We start from the raw sequence: 18,879 nt of genomic DNA on the forward strand, positions 1-18,879 counted from the left end.
TAAAAAAATAATAATAATTAAGTAGGTATTATTATTGTACTGCATTTACATCTGTTACATAAAATTACATAGATTATGCTCTCTTGCATCTCACGTACTCGTATTGTAGTGGTTTGAGGAATAGCCGGGGTTAGTGGACAAAGAATTATTCAACTTTGAATATGTACTCAAGGTGAATATTATTATCAATCATTTGTTAATATTTTAGTGACCTTAAATATTTGATTACATCTGGTTTGAGTGATTGCTAACAAATTTTTGTAAGGAACTGCATAACACCATTGTGTTATGCAGTTGCAAATGTTCCCGGGTCTGGATGTGTATTAAATATGTGTATGATGTAATAAAAATCTTAAATATATATTTCCGTATTAGTATAAAAGTATTAGATATATTTCCGTTGTCTGGTACCTGTAACACAAGTCCTTTAGGTACTTAGCACGGGGCCAGACTGACGTGGTGTGAAGCGTCCGTAGATATTATTATTATTATTATTTAGTACTTAATATTCCGTAGGCTGTCAACAAAACATAATAAAGCCCACTTGGGCAAATATATGCCCAAATTTACCTTGGGTCAAACATAATGATATTATTTACTTGCTTCGTGCACAATATTTAAAACAGGGTTAACTTTAATCCAGATTAACAAATGTGCGCCGTAAACTATTTGTAAGTGTCTTGAAATGGTTATTGTCTAAATATTTCATATTGTTCATTTTGTTGTTAGAAGAATGTTAAGGATTTTTACTTATTTATCAATTACACATTCATCTTACTATGAAAGTATAATTTGGTAATTTCTTGACAATAATATGTATTCATTTGTAGTGAATAAATTCTTGAAAATATGTAATGTTTCATATTTTGTTTAAAAAGTGCTTGCTATAAAAATTTTACAGGGGCTTTACTGTACCATCAAGGAAATTTATTCTTAGGTAGGTAGTTGACAGACCAACGTTATTTGGTGGGATCATGTCAATACCTACAATGTTAATTAGTGTGATCTGGCTGGGTTTGACGTAACCCGACCAAACTACGTAGATCTGCCTAGGAATCAACTTCTCTGACAGTACATACATGTGTATGATGATGATGTATATAAATTTTATTATTAATTATTAAAGTATAAATACAGCTGAGTATTTTGTGTACATTTCAAGTGCCTACCTGCCTGGTGTCATCATTGATACCGAGCAAAAAATGTTCCCTTAAATATTTAATTTATTTTCTTTTTAGTATTTGTTGTTATATAGCGACAACAGAAATACATAATCTGTAAAAATTTCAACTCTCTAGCTATTACCGTTCTTGAGTTACAGCCTGGAGACAGACGGACAGACGGACTGACATCGAAGTCTCAGTAATAGGGTTCCGTTTTAACCATTTGGGTACGGAACCCTAAAAAAATGTTCTTCCCTTTCGAATGTCTTTATACTAGTTCGTACAAAATATTGATTACGAGCTTTTTCCCGCGGCTTCGCTCGCGTTAAGAAGTATTATTATATACAAACTTTCATCCCCTATTTGAACCCTTTGGGGTTGGAATTTATCAAAATCCTTTCTTAGCGGATGCCTACGTCATAACATCTACCTGCATGCCAAATTTGCGCGTTGATAGATCACTATGTCAATCAGTCAGTCACCTTTGAGTTTTATATGTATTTATTATTCAGCAACAAGAACATTCAAGATCTATTTACGCTTCTCCAATATTTTGCTATGTTAAATAATTCAGGCGTTGTTTTTTATTATTATAAATTTACTTGTGGAGTACAAAAAAACAAATAATTAAAAAAGAAGGCTGACTATTGACTCTATAAAAAATTATACTATGTATATCTACTGCTTTATTAGCATTTCAAAATATTTCGTAGACGGAGACCGTAGCAAGTCTACGACGTCTACGGCGTAGACAGCAGTGCTACGCAGTATACTCGCATGATCTAACGCATTTTTTTTTAAATGAAATAAGGGGGCAAACGAGCAAACGGGTCACCTGATGGAAAGCAACTTCCGTCGCCCATGGACACTCGCAGCATCAGAAGAGCTGCATGTGCGTTGCCGGCCTTTTAAGAGGGAATAGGGTAATAGGGGAGGGTAGGGAAAGGAAGGGAATAGGGGAGGGTAGGAAAGGGGATTGGGCCTCCGGTAAACTCACTCACTCGGCGAAACACAGCGCAAGCGCTGTTTCACACCGGTTTTCTGTGAGAACGTGGTATTTATCCGGTCGAGCCGGCCCATTCGTGCCGAAGCATGGCTCTCCCACGTATAAAATTATAAAAAATATAAAATTATTGTCAGTGCATGCCAATATTATTTAATTGTTTATTCTTATAATTTAATTCTATTTGCAGCGAAATCTTCCTGTCGTTTAGAGAATGTTTTGCAAATAAAACATTATGAATTAACATACTAAAATCTAACGGAAACATTTTGGTATCAAACAGTTAACAGCCAAGATTTTGATTGTATTTTATGTGGCTCAAATAAAAAATTATTATTACCTGAACACCGTAAATTAAAAACAGACAAACAAGTCTATATTGGTGAGCTACATCTGGAATTGATAAGTAGGTAGTGACGCATGTAGTAGTATTCGTCCTGGTTAGAATTCAAATCGAATGTGGCATTTTTTAGTTCCTATTATTATCTATATCTTTTACTGAGAAGTTAGAACTATATATTGTATTATTACTATATATTGTATTTACAATTTTTTAATCAATCTAGCTAAGTCTATATTCTATTACTGGAGAACTCCTTTATTCTTGCAACTACTACATAATGTGTCAAAAGGAATAACTAGTAAATGAGGAACTTGTAAATGAATAAGTTCTTATTAATCGTTAATTTATGACTATTATTTACTATTGATATGTACCATCGAAGAAATTAATTTATAGGCACTTACGACCTTTGTGTCAATTCAATGTTGGTCATAATCTGTCGGCTGGGTTTGATATAACACGACCTCAAACACGACCGAATTACGTACGTCCGCCATCTGCCAATGAATCATTTTCTCTGATAGTAAGTACATGTATTGTAAGCTAATAATAATAGTAATTGAAAGTAACCCTGATCGTGAAAGTATTCAAAACATCAATGGTCTAACTCGTTAATACAAAATGATAATACTTTGGGTCAGCGGTTTTCAAACTTTTTTTGGTGGCGGAACCAAAATAGTTTGAAAACCGCTATTATAATTAATTAAATAATAATTTATTGCAATAAAGATGTTTTACCACTGCCGGTGTTTTAATATTATTTTGTCGTTATTTTTATTTTGTAATTAAATTATTTTGGTTCAAATGTAGGAAAAAAATTAAACAAAGATACAAAGTTTTTACAACTATATTTTGAATTATTATACACTTTAACCTATATTTTAAAATTATAATACCCTTCTTTATATTTTTAAAATAAATATTATCTACTAAATTAATACTAGATGTAGCATAAAATTACTTTATATCATCAGAAAGTAACAGTTTGTGATACGCATATATTTCTTTTGCATAGATTTGCATGCCTCACTCATTAATCGAAAATCATGAAATTACCAATTTTTAAAGTCTTCAGTAAACTTATTATGGTCACAGTAAAATATCGACTGTCTATGCAAAATGCAAAATGGTACAAGCATATCGCAAGCTGTTGACTTAAATCACAGTCACGCTTTGACATTACGAATCGGCAAAGTCAATTTCAATGTAGATGTCCTTAGCTATTTCGAAATTTAGAATTAGTTTGAATTAATTAATTTTTAATTACGAAATCTAGACAATGTAATTAGTTCTAAACGTTCCGTTACCTAATTATGCTAGGTACGCTTACTCCATCTGCCGGAACCTCCGCTGCGAGGTCTTGAAATATTGCGCAATCATGCAATTCATACGGGTACTAATGAAGACGCTGGTGGTGACATGGTGAACGCCAAACTTTGCCTTCGTATTACATTTGCTAGGTGTAAATAGGAACTACTTTAAAAATATCGCTAGACAACTGTTTAGTACAGTTTCTGTTTCTCTTCAATTCACATCATACACCCCAAACCTCATAATTACAAGCATGGACTCGCTATTGAACGATTTATGAATTAGGATATAAGGTGGGTTGACGACAATTCACGACGACACACCAGGTGCCCAAGTCACAAAGATACGCTAAAAGAATACATAAGTTATTCCGTCGCATAACGTTATTTTCTTTCTTTCCAATCACTCTTTATCATGTCTGCACCCTTTTCTGCTATCATGAATGTCGGAGCATTCGTGTGACCTGACACGATTTCAGGCATTATACTTGCATCGATCACTCGTAGGTTTGATATACCGTGGACTCTCAAACGGCTATCTACGACCGCCGTAGGATCTTCTTCGGGACCCATTTTACATGTCCCGCTTTGGTGATAAATTGTAAAAGTAAACATTTGAGCTTGACAAGCAAAATAAGCATCGCTTCCGAAAGGACCGTATTTCAAACAATCTTTTATTGGGACGTCATATATTTTTGCACCTATTTTTTTCATACCCGGTTGCCTCGAGATTTCGATTGCTACTTTGATGCCTTCCACGATCTTTTGCAAATCTTCGGGGTCCTCGAAATAATTCGGTATTAAGACTGGATGTGCTTTGGGGTCTTTACTTTGTAACATAACCCTTCCTTTAGATTTCGGTCGCATTAACATGGGGAAAATCATAAACGCTTCTTTTTCACCCAAAGGCGCATAGGTCGCTGAATAAAGTTTGTCATCAAATCCGAAGTTAACAGGTAACAGTGGATCCGAGTTTAGACCGCCGGTTATGAATAGCAACTCCATGTCCGGCCAAGCGGTGACATTGAACTTGTCAGCTAAATTCATGAAAATGAGAGCTTCGCAGCCTCCGGGAATCGATAATGGTCCTTTGTGCGTTTGCATCCATTTGAATACTAAATCTAAATGACTCATCATATAGCCAAACGTAATTTTCACATTTTGCTGTTGCACAAGGAACTGAACACCACCGGCTGCTATATGATCCATAAGATTGTACCCTACTTTTAAATCTTTCACGACTGGAATGTTCAATGATTTTAGATGTTCTTTTGGACCTATTCCGGATAACATTAACAATTGCGGGGAGTTGATAGCTCCTGCCGACAAAATGACCTCCTTTTTGGCTAAAATTTTGAACTTAATTCCACGTTTTTCTATTTCGACGCCGATGACCTTAGAATTAGTTTCATCAAATAAAAGTTTGGTAACGTAACTCAGTTTGCTGACGTGCAAATTATTTCTTTTCGCTATAGGATGTAAGTACGCTCGACTGGAACTGTGTCTGGTACCGTTTTTCATCGACAACTGCAGGAACGATATACCCGCAGGATTTTTCCCATTGTAGTCGTTGTATTTGAAGCCCATTTCCTGCGCCCCTTTGATCCAAGATTTTGCTTTGGTCGTCCGGTAAGGCGCATATTCTACGTTCAAAAACCCCTCCTGCCCGTGATATTCTTTGTTGTCGAATGCCGGTATATTGAACTTCTCTATTTTCTTAAAGTACGGGAGAACTTCATCCCAGCCCCACCCTTTGTTTCCCATGGCCTCCCAGTTGTCGTAGTCGTTTGCCGCTCCTCTCGTGTAGATCATGTAGTTTAGGACGCTCGAGCCACCGATGACTTTGCCTCGCGGCCAGTTGCACTGCTTGTTTTCGAAGCCCGCGCAATATTTGTCCGACGGTTTCGTTTTGTACTTCCAATTGGCCGGGGTCACTTGCAAGTAGTTAGCGAGTATCGGAATGTCCATTAAGAAGTTTTCGTTGGTGCCGGCCTCCAACAGCAGCACCTTCCATTTCCTCACTTCTGTCAGGCGGTTGGCGAGCACGCAGCCGGCCGTTCCCGCTCCCACGATTATAAAGTCATATTCGCTCAGAAGTGTGTTCTGATCGAGCGGTTCGCTGTCCATTTGATTTGCTCCTTCCTGCAGGAACTGCAGGAGCGATGACATCGGATTGGCATATTGCGACCCGATCGGGTAAACTAGCAGCATCCACACCACGAAGTGAGCCGACGGGCGAGGTCGTTTTAACATCTGCAAAAAATACGTACACGTTTAAAAAAAACTTGTTAATTTCGTTGCTACAATGTAGAACATTTTTAAGGAGGTAATTAAAGAATGCAAATAAATTCTATTGTGTGTAAATTGAATTGGATAATTTAAGTATTTTTTTTCGTTGTCCATGAAAATTTGCTAAAAAGAAAAAACTTTCAAGATTATTGTGTAGCTATATGACGTAAATCGTTAGGACTATTATATTTTACTTAGTTATTATAAGACCCTAAAATTAGATAGGTAAATAAAATATATCGAGGGAAAAAAATACATAAAATTATATATTTTTTTCCCTCGATGCTATTGGCTAATAATTTATATTTGTTTTAATTTAAAGAAATGAATGGTTCAATGTGTCAGTGCGTCTTATTAGCTGTTCAATACGCCAGAATTTTAATATTTTATATAATAGTTGATTTGGTGCAATAAAGTTGCAAAAATCACTTTTGTTGTTCCAAAGTTGGGTACCAAAGTGGGAAACATAAAAATGTACCATATACGTGACATGTTAATGTACCAGAAAGGCATTAATGTCAATGTCAAGCTTTCAATGTCGGCGGTTTTCGGATCTTGCACTTGTAGGTACACGTTTAGTAACATTCTGATGCTCTCGGCTGACGTTCTGAAATATTCGTAGCTAAAAACAGGATCCTGTTTTTTTTTTGTTTTAAATTTTTGTAAAAGTACCTACTCGTTAAGTAAGGGGACCAACCCTAAAACATGCGGTTTCTCAGGGAATTTTGGAGATCGTATTTCCCAGTTAAAATACTCTACGATCTAAACAAAAACTTGCAACAGCTACCGACATATCGTCCCTTAGCTAACAACATCGCTCAAGTCGAAAATTGGCGGTTTTTACATTTTAATGCCATTCGATAGAGCTGTGCATTGCGCGTCGAACTATTGGACACATGCTATAGATTTCAGCCAATTAGAAGCCGTAATTCAAAAAATAGTATCAGCGCTCAAGTCGGTTGGCCTCGCAACACCGCACAAGTCGTTAATCTGTCATACATTTCGCGCGAAAATACTTCGTGCTCCGTGTTTATTCAATTTTTATGTGAATTTTATCGCTGAAAGGACTATGCAAGAAGTTTTAATAGAAGATTAAGAGGTAAGCTATAGAATAAAGTAATGTTTATTGATTTACGCGTATTATAATATAGAAATAATTGATAATAGAATATCTTCACTTACATATGCGGTGTTTACTGACTATTTTTTATTTATTGTTTATATATTATTAATTATTATATATGCGGTGTTTCAAAATGTATTTTATTTCTTTTAGGAAACTTAATAATGGAAATACACTATGGATTCTATTATCTTCGAGAAGACGGAGGTTATAACTTTTTTGGGGATCGGGTGCACCAAGGCTGTCTTCCAAGAAGCCGGGACAATACCAGAAGAATGGGGAGCCGAAAAAGATGCGTTATGAGCGGAGCCAACTTTGGAGCACACTTTTTCAAGATTCCGTCAGGCCCACTCGACTTTTGGATATCATGGGAACGGAGGGCTGTATCCTACATGATGCTCGTGCATCGCGGTATGGTCGGTGATTTCTGTCATCTAGGTTCGTCTTTGTCTTTTGTGTCTTGGGCCAACAATCCTTTTCCTACGAGTAGGGATGGTAGGGTTGACTTGCATAAATTCCCATCAATAGCTTTGGCCAGTGACCAGACTCCTTCCAGCGAGAACCTTTTTTGGAGGATGAACCAAACCATGGACGAAATCTGCCGCTAGTCGGCACTATAGAGGACGGCCCCTATCCATTGCATCGCCACATTGGCAACAGAGTTAGGAAACAGCAGTGTTGTCGGGATCATCCGGCGAGAAGCACAAGTACCCCCAAGGATAGGATGCAAAAAACAATCGAATCCCATCCTAGTCTGCTAACTTGTAGTGCCACACACGACGGTATTTGACAGCACGCTGTCGCAATACCGTCGTAAGTGGCAGAGAACTTCTAATAAGGCAATGATCCGATCAGGATTTGAAGTCAGCAGAAGGTCCAACAGGGAAGTATTCTGACCTCTTTGATATCTGGGGTTCACGTAGGCGCAGCTGTGTTAAGCCGTTCGCAAGGGCAAAGTCACAGACAGATCTCCCCGCATGATCAATTTACTGGAATTGAGCCATTCGGCGTGGTGGGCGTTAAAGTCGCCAAGTATTATGATCTCTGCGGATGGGATCTGCTGCTGCACTAAATCTGAAGCAGCTTGGAGGTGTTAAAAGAGTCGGTCCGTCTCGGGGTGACCACTATGGGATGCACGCATAGACGCGAGGGTGGTCGTCGCAATCAAATCGGAGCCACAACGTTGAGAGGTCCCTGACTTCAATATTGCTGAGGCGGCGAGAGCTGATATCATCTCTGATATACACACACACTCCAGCTGTGGGCAGAAAGGAGTGCTCGAGATAATACCCTGGGTGGGAAAGGTCACTTAGAGGTGATATCTGCGTCTCGGTTAAAAAGAGCAAAGCTTTGCCGACTCAAGGTGGTAATGGACGGCATTAAGGTTGGAGTGTAATCCCCTGATGTTACAGATCAATATTGAGTGGGGGGCGGGTGCCTTTGTGTGTTTGCTTTTGCCCCGAGCAGATTTGAGCGCAGTTTTGCCCTCCCCAGAATACGACTATCGACAGTCGGCAAAACACAGCGCAAGCGCTGTTTCACGCCAGTTTTCTTTGAGCCCGTGGTATTTCTCCGGTCGAGCCGGCATGAAATGTTAATTATCTTAAAATTTAATAAAAGCTTTTCTTTGCAAATCTTCTTTAAATACCTTAATCCCTAACATTTCCGCAAACAACACCGCCTAAATCTAATGAAGTATCAGTCAACACAGCTCAAGTCATAAAATAAAAGTTTAAATAAAGTAAATCGTCAAAATAAGTATAAATAATTATTTCTTAATCGCTAACTAGAGTATTTATTAAGTAATGACAAAAAAAATCCACAGAATTTTTAAAATAGACAGTTTTTTTTCGTCTCCTGTAAAGTTGGTAAAAATGACTTAGGCGGTGTTGTAAGATAAGGGACGATATTGAACATTTTAATGCAAATATTACTATCTTTCGTTTAATGTTTCATTTCGAACATAACAATATGAGGTCAGGTGGCTCTTTTTACATTTTATGGCTAACGTCTGGTAATAAAATCGCAAAAAATATCTCTTCTACTAGAAAAAGCACAACGCATGGACTGACTTTTGTTCAGTCAGGTCCAAGTTGGCTTAAATTTATCTTTATTACGTATTAGTTTCAATTCAATTTGATCTAAACATTAAACAAAAAATCTAAACTCGACCAAATGTATGTGCCACCACCACGCTAGCCCCCCCTACACACCCCGCTATCCTCCAATCGTGATATAATGATTCCATGAATCGTGCCCCCGAGTAATGTGCTTTGCGCTGCAGCTAATAGTGAACAATATCGCGTAACAATGGTTCCCGCATTATAGAACGAAGGTACAGGTCGTAAGTCCCAAAACTGTATTTGATATTTACTTAAAAATTTAATACAATACCTACTAATATTTCCTTTACCCATTATTTTATAAAGTGTGTGATTCTAGTATGTAGTGCAAGTTATTTAATGATAGTAAGTCAATAAGTGTAACAGATATATTTTGTTGAAAAGCCCAGAAATATTCATAATTTCGAAAAATATAACTATCGAGTCAAAATAAGTGAATCGTGTTTTCCGTTAGGCAAATATCAGATAAATATACAATGATTAAATAAATCTCAATTTCATTTAATTCAATCGCCTTCCGGGATCGAAATACTTAAACTTATTAGATAACAAAGCAAAAGGCACTTATAAGTTAATGCCTTAATTAGCCTCGAAGAAGCTTGGTGTTCTTAACAGAGCGAGACAGTACTTCAGTCCGGACCAACGCCTACAACTCTACAAGGCGCAGGTTCGGCCTCATATGGAATATTGCTCTCATCTCTGAGCAGATGCGCCAATATACCAACTGCCCCCTCTGGATCGTATCCAACGAAGGGCCGCTCGAATTGTTGACTGCCATAGTGTTTCAAACAGCTTGGACCCCTTGGAATTACGCCGAGATATAGCTTCACTCTGCATCCTCTATCGGTTGTATCACGGGGAGTGCTCTGAGGAATTGTTTGGAATTATACCACCTGCAACTTTTCGCTATCGTCCCACCCGAAAAACATACCATCCTCATCACCTCAGTGCGTTTTTCGCGTAACTTTCTGCACTGTAAAACTCTGGAACGAACTGTCACCAGCAGTATTTCCAGACCTATACGACCTGCAAACCTTCAAGAAAAGAGCGTATTCCATCTTAAAAGGCCAGCAACGCACCTGCAGCTCTTCTGATGTTGCGAGTGTCCATGGGCGACGTTTACCATCGCCCATGGACACTCGCAACCATAGTTGCTTACCATCAGGTGACCCGTTTGCTCGTTTGCCCCCTTATTTAATAAAAGAAAAAAAATGCTTACGTGTTTCACAGGACGACGTCATATCCAAAGCAATATCTATCTCTAATTATATCAGTAGCTTCATTACACCCATATATGATATTTTATCGGTTTGTCGGTCTTAGATAAACTCGAATCAGGAAATATTGGTTAATATAACTATGATAATAGTTATAGCGCAATGAGCTGCAATTATATTATTATCTGTTAACTATCTATATTGTGTTTTACGTTCGTTATTATAGGTCACCGCACACTGCTGTGTATTTTATTATTAAACTATGCTAATTTTATTACGTTGTTAAAATTAAAATGCTTATTTTACGATAAGTATATAAAAAATTGAGATTTGTCAAGGGACACCCGAATGGAACGAAGTTATTATATTAAAAAAACCTGTAAGTATACATATTATATACTAAAAAAAAAAACAAAAAAAAAACGCCATCTATTGACGCCCAGGAATACCAACAACGCGTCGCTGCTTATTTAAAAAACACCATCTAGTTGACGCACACACAGAAATACTTACTATTAACGCCCTCTGCCCCTAACATGCGGGTACTAATAAAACGTGTCGAGGTCAAATCAAGGTCAAATATCGTTCTCTCTAGCCTTCAGATTTACGCCGAACGCGCGATAAGGAACTTCGTTCCAAAAATATAGATAGAGTCAATAAGTGCACAATCCAAGTTTTGTGAGAAAAAAGGAATGTGTCTGTCTGACTATCTGCCTACAGCCTATATAATATCTACTTGAAACGAAGCCTACTAAAATACTGACCCGATTCCGATCGGTATGGCGATAAGTACTATGAGCCCAAGGAAGAACGAATGATAGTGTTTATCATAGAAAAAGTTTCGTGCGATAAACGAATTTGCAAACATGTAGAGTCGATGGTAGGACGAGATGGGTTTCTAAGGTTCAGTAACTCTTGTCCTCTTGTCTATAAAAGCTATGCTCTATGGCTTCCGTCATCGTCCCGTAGGTATATAACGGTCGTTATCGCATCATGCTTCTTTCCTCCGTTACACTTTCTTCGAGAAAGGTCATAAAATGTTCAAAGATCAACGTCCTTTTATGGAAGTTTTTAAAAATATTGATAAGTATTTAAATTTTAAATATCTCATTTGGAATGTTTCGCTAAAGCCATGTAATTGAACAGGTCTGCGATGAAAAATATTTTTTAAAAATATATTTCAACACAAATATGTAGAAATTAGTTTGTATAATATAACAAATACGAACTTTATTTTGACGTATCACGTCATATTCTTTTTCTATATAGATAGTATATTGTAATAGTTGGCTAGATCGATTTTCCTTGCTTAGATTTATTAGGGTTAAAGAATTTGATAAAGTTTTGACGATTTTGGAGCGAAATGCCTGGTAGCAAAAAATTTAAAAACCAATGGACTATTTCGATGCTTTTAAAAAAAAAATTCTCACCTTTATTCTCTTGAAAATATTATGATTTTTAGAAACAATTTTTTTTCTTAACAACAATATTTTATTGTTTATAATCGTTTTTTTAATATTTCAATTGTTTAAATTATTAGTTTAGAAAAAATTTTCCTCTTAAAAATCATGATTGATCGTCCTCAATATGGTTACAAAAACAATTTTTTTTATCAACAATTTCATTGTTTATTAACTTAACAATTTGTTATAAAAGAAATCTGAACTTTTTTATATTCTTTTTCTGAAACTCCTAAAAAATACAAAAACAACGATGTAAGTACAACAAAGTGCAGAAAATTTTTTTTGGAAAGGTGCAATAAAAAATCGAAAAAAATCAATTTTGTGCACTTTGTTGTACATCATTGTTTTTTTTAGTTAATACATGTCCTTCATTGATATGAAAACAATTCTTACGTGATAATAAATGAAACAAAATTTTTTTTGACAATATTACTTGGATTTCTAGTTTTTTGTTCAAGTTAAAAAATTATTATAAACAAAGTATTAAATTTTTTTAAACTTTTATGGCGTGATCTTGTTAAGTATGTTTATATCAAGGGCTCCACGAAGTGAAACATTTTTACGAAAATTATTTAAGATTTTATTTAAAATACAATGAGGACGGAAGTTCAAAAAAATTTCGTTAGTTAACATTTGTCTAATTTGTTGAAAAATTAACTTGAAGTTAAATTTCCAACGGGAGCAAATTCTTTGAAGTGTTCGGAATACACCATAAGTTTTTGAAATTTTTAAATTAATATTTAATACCTTTAAAAAAATAATCAGTGTGACGTGCTCGGTTTTGAAGCCGCGCGCGCTACGAGGCTTACTTTCAGCGTTAAATTAGAATTATAAATAATAGAGATAGAATTCCGGGAGCTGGGAGTTTTCTTATGGAAATTTCCTCCTCTTTAAGAATCTTTTTTTTAAACTTCTTAAATGTTAATAGTTTCGGAGTTTTTAATAAAAAACGTAATACTTTTTTTTGGCAACCTAATTTGCTTATAACTTTCGCAATTTTTTGTGTGCTAATAAACGCTTCCGATACATTTTTCTAGACGTCTTCCCGAATCTAATGAGCTATCGCGCGTATTTTTATGACCCTTATCTCTATATTTCGCCGTTCTCAACTTATCGCTTAGACTATATATAAAATAATAAAGAAACGTGGGAGAGCCATGCTTCGGCACGAATGGGCCGGCTCGACCGGATAAATACCACGTTCTCACAGAAAACCGGCGTGAAACAGCGCTTGCGCTGTGTTTCGCCGAGTGAGTGAGTTTACCGGAGGCCCAATCCCCTACCCTATTCCCTTCCCTACCCTCCCCTATTCCCTTCCCTTCCCATCCTTACCCTCCCCTATTACCCTGTTCCCTCTTAAAAGGCCGGCAACGCACTTGCAGCTCTTCTGATGCTGCGAGTGTCCATGGGCGACGGAAGTTGCTTTCCATCAGGTGACCCGTTTGCTCGTTTGCTCCCTTATTTCATAAAAAAAATAAAAAATATCTATTGATACGATTACTGAATGTTGATTTAAATTACAAAATAAGTTGAAGGCTTGGCTTGAATGTGATCTGAAAGCTTTTTACGACAAAAGTATTGAATGGCTATGCAATATTTTGCTTGGCTCCTTTTACATTTCGTGTTTTGATGGGATTTCATTTCTTTTTTTAAGTTTTTTTTTCTTTTCTTTTCAAGTCACATAATAACTTTTCTGTACTTAGCATAGCACTCATTCTCTATCTCCTTTATATTTCTTCTTTGAGGCTTCATTAGTTTTAAAGGTTAGTTAACGTAATTAGTTTAACGTAAATACTTCTGAGTTCTGAGTCGATTATCATCCATACATCTATACATCTATACATATAAATAAAATTGAAGTTTTTGTTTGTAATATTGAAAGAACCGTTTTTTACTATATGCATATGAATCTATATACGGTACATACACCAAAAAAACATTTTTTACAATTTTTGTCTGTATGTCTGTCTGTCTATTTGTTCCGGCTAATCTCTGAAACGGCTGGAACTATTTTGCCGGGACTTTTTTGGGTAGATAGCTGATGTAGTAAGGTGTAACTTAGGCTACTTTTTAACCTACTTCCAAAAAGGAGGAGGTTATATTTTACTTTTTTCATATTTGTTGACGGACTATCCATCTTTGTTATTAGTATTACATATAAGTACTATGTTGACGCGGAAGAAGTCGCGGACAACAGCTAGTATTCGTATATAATTATTGACTCTTAGGCTTTAATACTTGAAGGTGGTAATTTTTAGCATTACCGTTGAACACATAGTAGCACTGATTTAAGCGTCTCGACGTTCCTCGCAGGAAAGGAGCACACCTTATTTCATGTGATAACTTTAAAGTTAAAACTCCCATACATCGAGCGAGTAAGGAGTGTACCGATTACATTTATATTTTAATCGAATTTAATTATTATTTCATTGTTAAAGTTGTTAATACTATTTTTTATTTAATTAATACTATTTTTTTTTCCTCCAAAATCATGCGATCAGTCTATCAGACTATGAGCAGATGAGTTTAACGAATTGTGGCAGGCGGAGATTGTTCCCCATTGGGCACATCTCTATATTGATTATTTTGGATCTTAATCCAGTGTGTCTAAGTCCAGGATATTTCGCCTTTTAAGGCGATTAGTAGTGTCTCTGTGTTTGAGCCAGCTGATTTGGGTAGGGAGTTTCTCTTCAAGTGTGAACGACATAAAGGCAAATTGAATTATGATCACACGCAAATGACCCAATACAGTTAAGTAATTAATTTAATCTAGTATTTTATCGTAATTATTATAAAATGACAGAGTTTTGTGTAATTAATGTTTGTCTTACCTCAAATAGATAACGCTTACCAATTGGAAATATTATACTGTTGTGTTGTTCAATATTATACTGTTGTGTTGTTCAATATTATACTGTTGTGTTGTTCAATATTATACTGTTGTGTTGTTCAATATTATACTGTTGTGTTGTTCAATATTTTTTACTTACCGAACATCACTATCATTGAGGTGTCTTATTGGTAAAGACAACGTCTTTTTGTTTTGTTCTGTAGTATTATTGTTCAAACTAGTACCTATTATACCTATTATTACTTACTATGAATTATTTGTATGGCAGTCTGTTGGCAGGCTAAGATTATGTTATGTATTGTAATATTTTAATATAAAGTTATGTGAATCATGTGTCTGTCGTTGCTAATTGCTATAAAACGAGTTTTTGGCACTTTTTGTTTATAATTAACTAGCGACCCGCCCCGGCTTCGCACGGGTAAAAAATATATAGCCAATGTCAATAACTGAATAAATGAGTTTTTAATCTAAACCAATATTATAAAGAGGTAAACTTTGTTTGTTTGTTTACTCATAGACCTACTACTACTACCCGACTAAGAGCTGATGACCAAATCAGTCATGACTCATGACTCATGTAGCTTCAGCTGTGTTAAAACTCCGTTAGCTACTTCCCTGAACAACCCTTTCTGATAATCTGCGTGCTGCGTGCAGATTATCAGAAAGGGTTGTTCAGGGAAGTAGCTAACGGAGTCTTAATACAGCTGAACCTACATTTTTTTCTTTTTTTCCCCACCCCACTACTCCCACACCCACCGCCCACGGCCTGCCAGCACGCAGATTATCAGAAAGGGTTGTTCAGGGAAGTAGCTAACGGAGTTTTAACACAGCTGAACCTACATTTTTTTTCCCCACCCCACTACTCCCACACCCACCGCCCACGGCCTGCCAGCACGCAGATTATCAGAAAGGGTTGTTCAGGGAAGTAGCTAACGGAGTTTTAACACAGGTGAAGCTACATGTAACATAACTGATTTGGTCGTCAGCTCTCCGTCGATACTACTGATAGATACATTACTACTCAATAGTCAATACTCATAGATCTAAACTCCCCTCCCGCGGGCGCACCCCCGCCTTGGTAGCGCCCACTTCGAAACGGGCGTAAATCGCAATATTTTAATTTCGCCATAACTTCTAAACCAAACGTCCAATTTTAATCATTCAAAGACCAAATATTGTCCACATAAACTGTACTTTGAGATGAAATAATTTATTTTGATAAGGATTATTATCATGAGTAAAATAAATGCATTTAAATGTAGTCAAAAAAAATCTAGATTTTTAAATAAAAATATGGTTGTTGTGCCTCACTTGACATAGATAGGTATAGTGTGTCGCGGATATTTTTGTAGATATTTATAAGATCTACATTTACTTACAACATTGTATGGTTCTATCTTTTATAGTTTAGGCAGCGTACGCAAAATTAGTAAATTTTCTGGTTGTTTCCGAAAAACTGAAATATCTTACGGAACCCTATATTTTCCAAAATAAAAAGTAGCCTATGTTACTCGTAAATAATGTAGCTTTCGAATGGTGAAAGAATTATTAAAATCGGTCCAGTAGTTTTTAGCCTATTCGTTACAATTAAACAAACAAACAAACAAACAAACAAAGTTTACCTCTTTATAATATTAGTATAGATAATGTCAGGTAGATTTTTTAAACACACATTCTTAGCCCAGACAATCTTCGTGTATCCTACTCGTACCTGCAAGGTTTATTTGATTGTATTTTATTTTTGTTTAATGTATGTTTTGATCTCAGTATTTTTAATAAAAATCAATCAAAAATAAATTCCTTTAGCGCTTCCAAACCTCAGATTATTTTTCGATTTTCTCCGGTTTATTTAGGATGCAGACGAATAAAAATATTTATCATGTGATAAATATTTAATAATAAGGTTTTGTCGATATTTTTTTTGTCGAAACAATTTTCAACATACATATAAACCGTTCTGATACATCATGGTCCATGGACGGATCACGTTAAAATGTTTAGCCATGTTTTAATTAATAACACTTGATGTTTTAATTTAAAAAACAATTCGATTTTCGGATAATCACAATTACTTACGTTCTCAGGTGGTGTAATATATTATGTTAAACACGATCACTATCACACAACGTATGAGCAAAGTTTTCGCACGCGGAGCCGTGCGGAGGATCTGCATTCCAAATAGAACTGGTGCCGGTGTAATAAAGTCAAGTTATATAAGTTGAAGGCGGCTATTGTCGCCCATCGATTCTTAATTGTTGTGGATGCTCGAGACCGCGAGGAGGACTGACTCACACTCACCGGCCACCGCTGAGGGAAGTCGACGATTTGCGAAGAAAAAAATGTCAAAAGTTCCACCTCGTTGCACACGTGATGTTCTTCGATAAACATCTTCATCGAAAACAAATTAAATGCACCGCATTTTTGACGATTGTATTGTTTTATTGTGTAAACACGCGACGAGAACGCAGTGCGACTGCGCGATTTGCAGTGATAATGTATCGAAATTCGGATTTCGGATACGATTTCAAGGAAAATGCCTACGCATTTTGTTAAGGTTGACAAGAAAGCAACTTTATGTAATAAGTACCTTACATATACACTATTTTCCAAGTAGGTACGTTTTGAAGTTAAAGGTGAGAAACGTTTTCTACTTTATATTTGCTTTGATCATTTATCAGACGCGTACAACAATATTAAATAACCTTATTTCTCGATTGTCCTTGTTGTTTTGGTTTAATATGATAGTCAATTAGGTTTGGCCGCAAATTACCAGAAATTCCCAAATCGTACGAGGTTTATGATTACTCCGGTCCCGTCACGTTTGAAAAATTGTATTTTCTTAACTAGCAAGTAAAGAATTACTACCTCTCGTAATACGAGTATTAGCTACAAGTGCTGACCTTTTTTTTTTAACTTTTTTCTTTAATATATGTAATTGATTGTACCGTTGGTTCTTGGTGGAAATGCATGTTGAACACTAATAAAACAATATTTGCGTGCACTTTTTCCACTATATTATATTGTGTTGTGAATTGTGATATTTTGTGCAAATAAATTAAGCGGAAAATAATAAAAATTGGGAAGAAACACTTGTGTCCAATATTTATCTAGTCTACCTATTTATAAAGGAGTTCACTAAAGACGCACTAATCCAATGATATTATTATTAAACTTTGGTAGGGAATTACTTTTTATGCTCATTTGTATATTGCAATTATTTTCAATTTTATTTAATAAAAAGAGAACAGTTTCTTTTTCTAGGCGAAATCTTCGATGGAAATCTTTGTCTCTTTGTGAGTAAATACGGGACCCTAAACAGATCGGTCCGTTCTATAATCCTTCTGTAATACGAGTCCGAACTAATGTATTCGATAATTTCTTCATCATCATCAGATAACAACCACTGATCATTTATCATGGTTAAACACAAAATAAAATCGGTACCTATTACTGAACACAACAAAGTACATAAGTCATAACCGAAAAATCTCAGTTTTGATATTACTAACCCAGAGTTAGTTGATTTAACCCTCCGACATCGGTGGGTTAAAAATTTAAAAAATTAACTCGAGGTTAACTCCTAACTCTTGGTGTTGCAAGACATGATGTGAATTTAAATTCGAAGTATAATTTAACTCAGAGTTAAGCGTTTTAACCCAGTCTGGCGCAAGTGGGCCTTACAGATTATTATTATTGTTGGAGTAAGGCGATTTAGGTGATTTTTTCTATATTAATTGCTTTACTACTCTTGGCATCAAAATAATCTAATTATTACATACTTACGACGCATAGTTTTTATGAAATAACCCGTTTATTAAGAGATAAAAACAGATAGGTAATTTTGATGAAACTGTGGTCGCTTAATTAAGAAAATGAAACATAATTAGAAAAAACTAATCTGCGCATTTTGAAGATGAGAATGTTGAGCTCATTATGCGCTGAACAGATTTTTAAATTATATTATTTATTGCCATAAACTAAGCGCACAAACACA

General features: G+C 35.8%; 2 protein-coding genes across 3 annotated transcripts in view; one reads left to right on the forward strand and one right to left on the reverse strand.

The window, feature by feature from the left end:
- Positions 1–18,879, forward strand: part of LOC121727862 (flotillin-2) — a 235,204-nt gene that overhangs the window by 37,128 nt on the left and 179,197 nt on the right. The gene's annotated exons all lie outside the window — the stretch shown is intronic.
- On the reverse strand, positions 3,399–17,223 carry LOC121727858 (glucose dehydrogenase [FAD, quinone]-like). 2 transcript variants are annotated; one of them, XM_042115894.1, is made up of 2 exons: positions 16,962–17,223; positions 3,399–6,072 (listed from the first exon to the last, which is right to left on the reverse strand). In XM_042115894.1, the coding sequence occupies exon 2, from the start codon at positions 6,070–6,072 to the stop codon at positions 4,204–4,206; it is 1,869 nt and encodes a 622-aa protein (XP_041971828.1). In that variant the 5' UTR covers positions 16,962–17,223; the 3' UTR covers positions 3,399–4,203. The 2 variants fall into 2 exon arrangements, with proteins under 2 accessions (XP_041971828.1, XP_041971829.1); XM_042115895.1 differs by lacking the exon at positions 16,962–17,223 and adding an exon at positions 10,574–10,611.

Source organism: Aricia agestis, chromosome 6 (assembly GCF_905147365.1).
Source record: "Aricia agestis chromosome 6, ilAriAges1.1, whole genome shotgun sequence".
Taxonomy (NCBI): Eukaryota; Metazoa; Arthropoda; class Insecta; order Lepidoptera; family Lycaenidae; genus Aricia; species Aricia agestis.

What these genes read in the sequence shown, in the direction of transcription:
- LOC121727858 (XM_042115894.1), bottom strand. Translation starts at nt 6,072, where the DNA reads ATGTTAAAACGACCTCGCCCGTCGGCTCACTTCGTGGTGTGGATGCTG.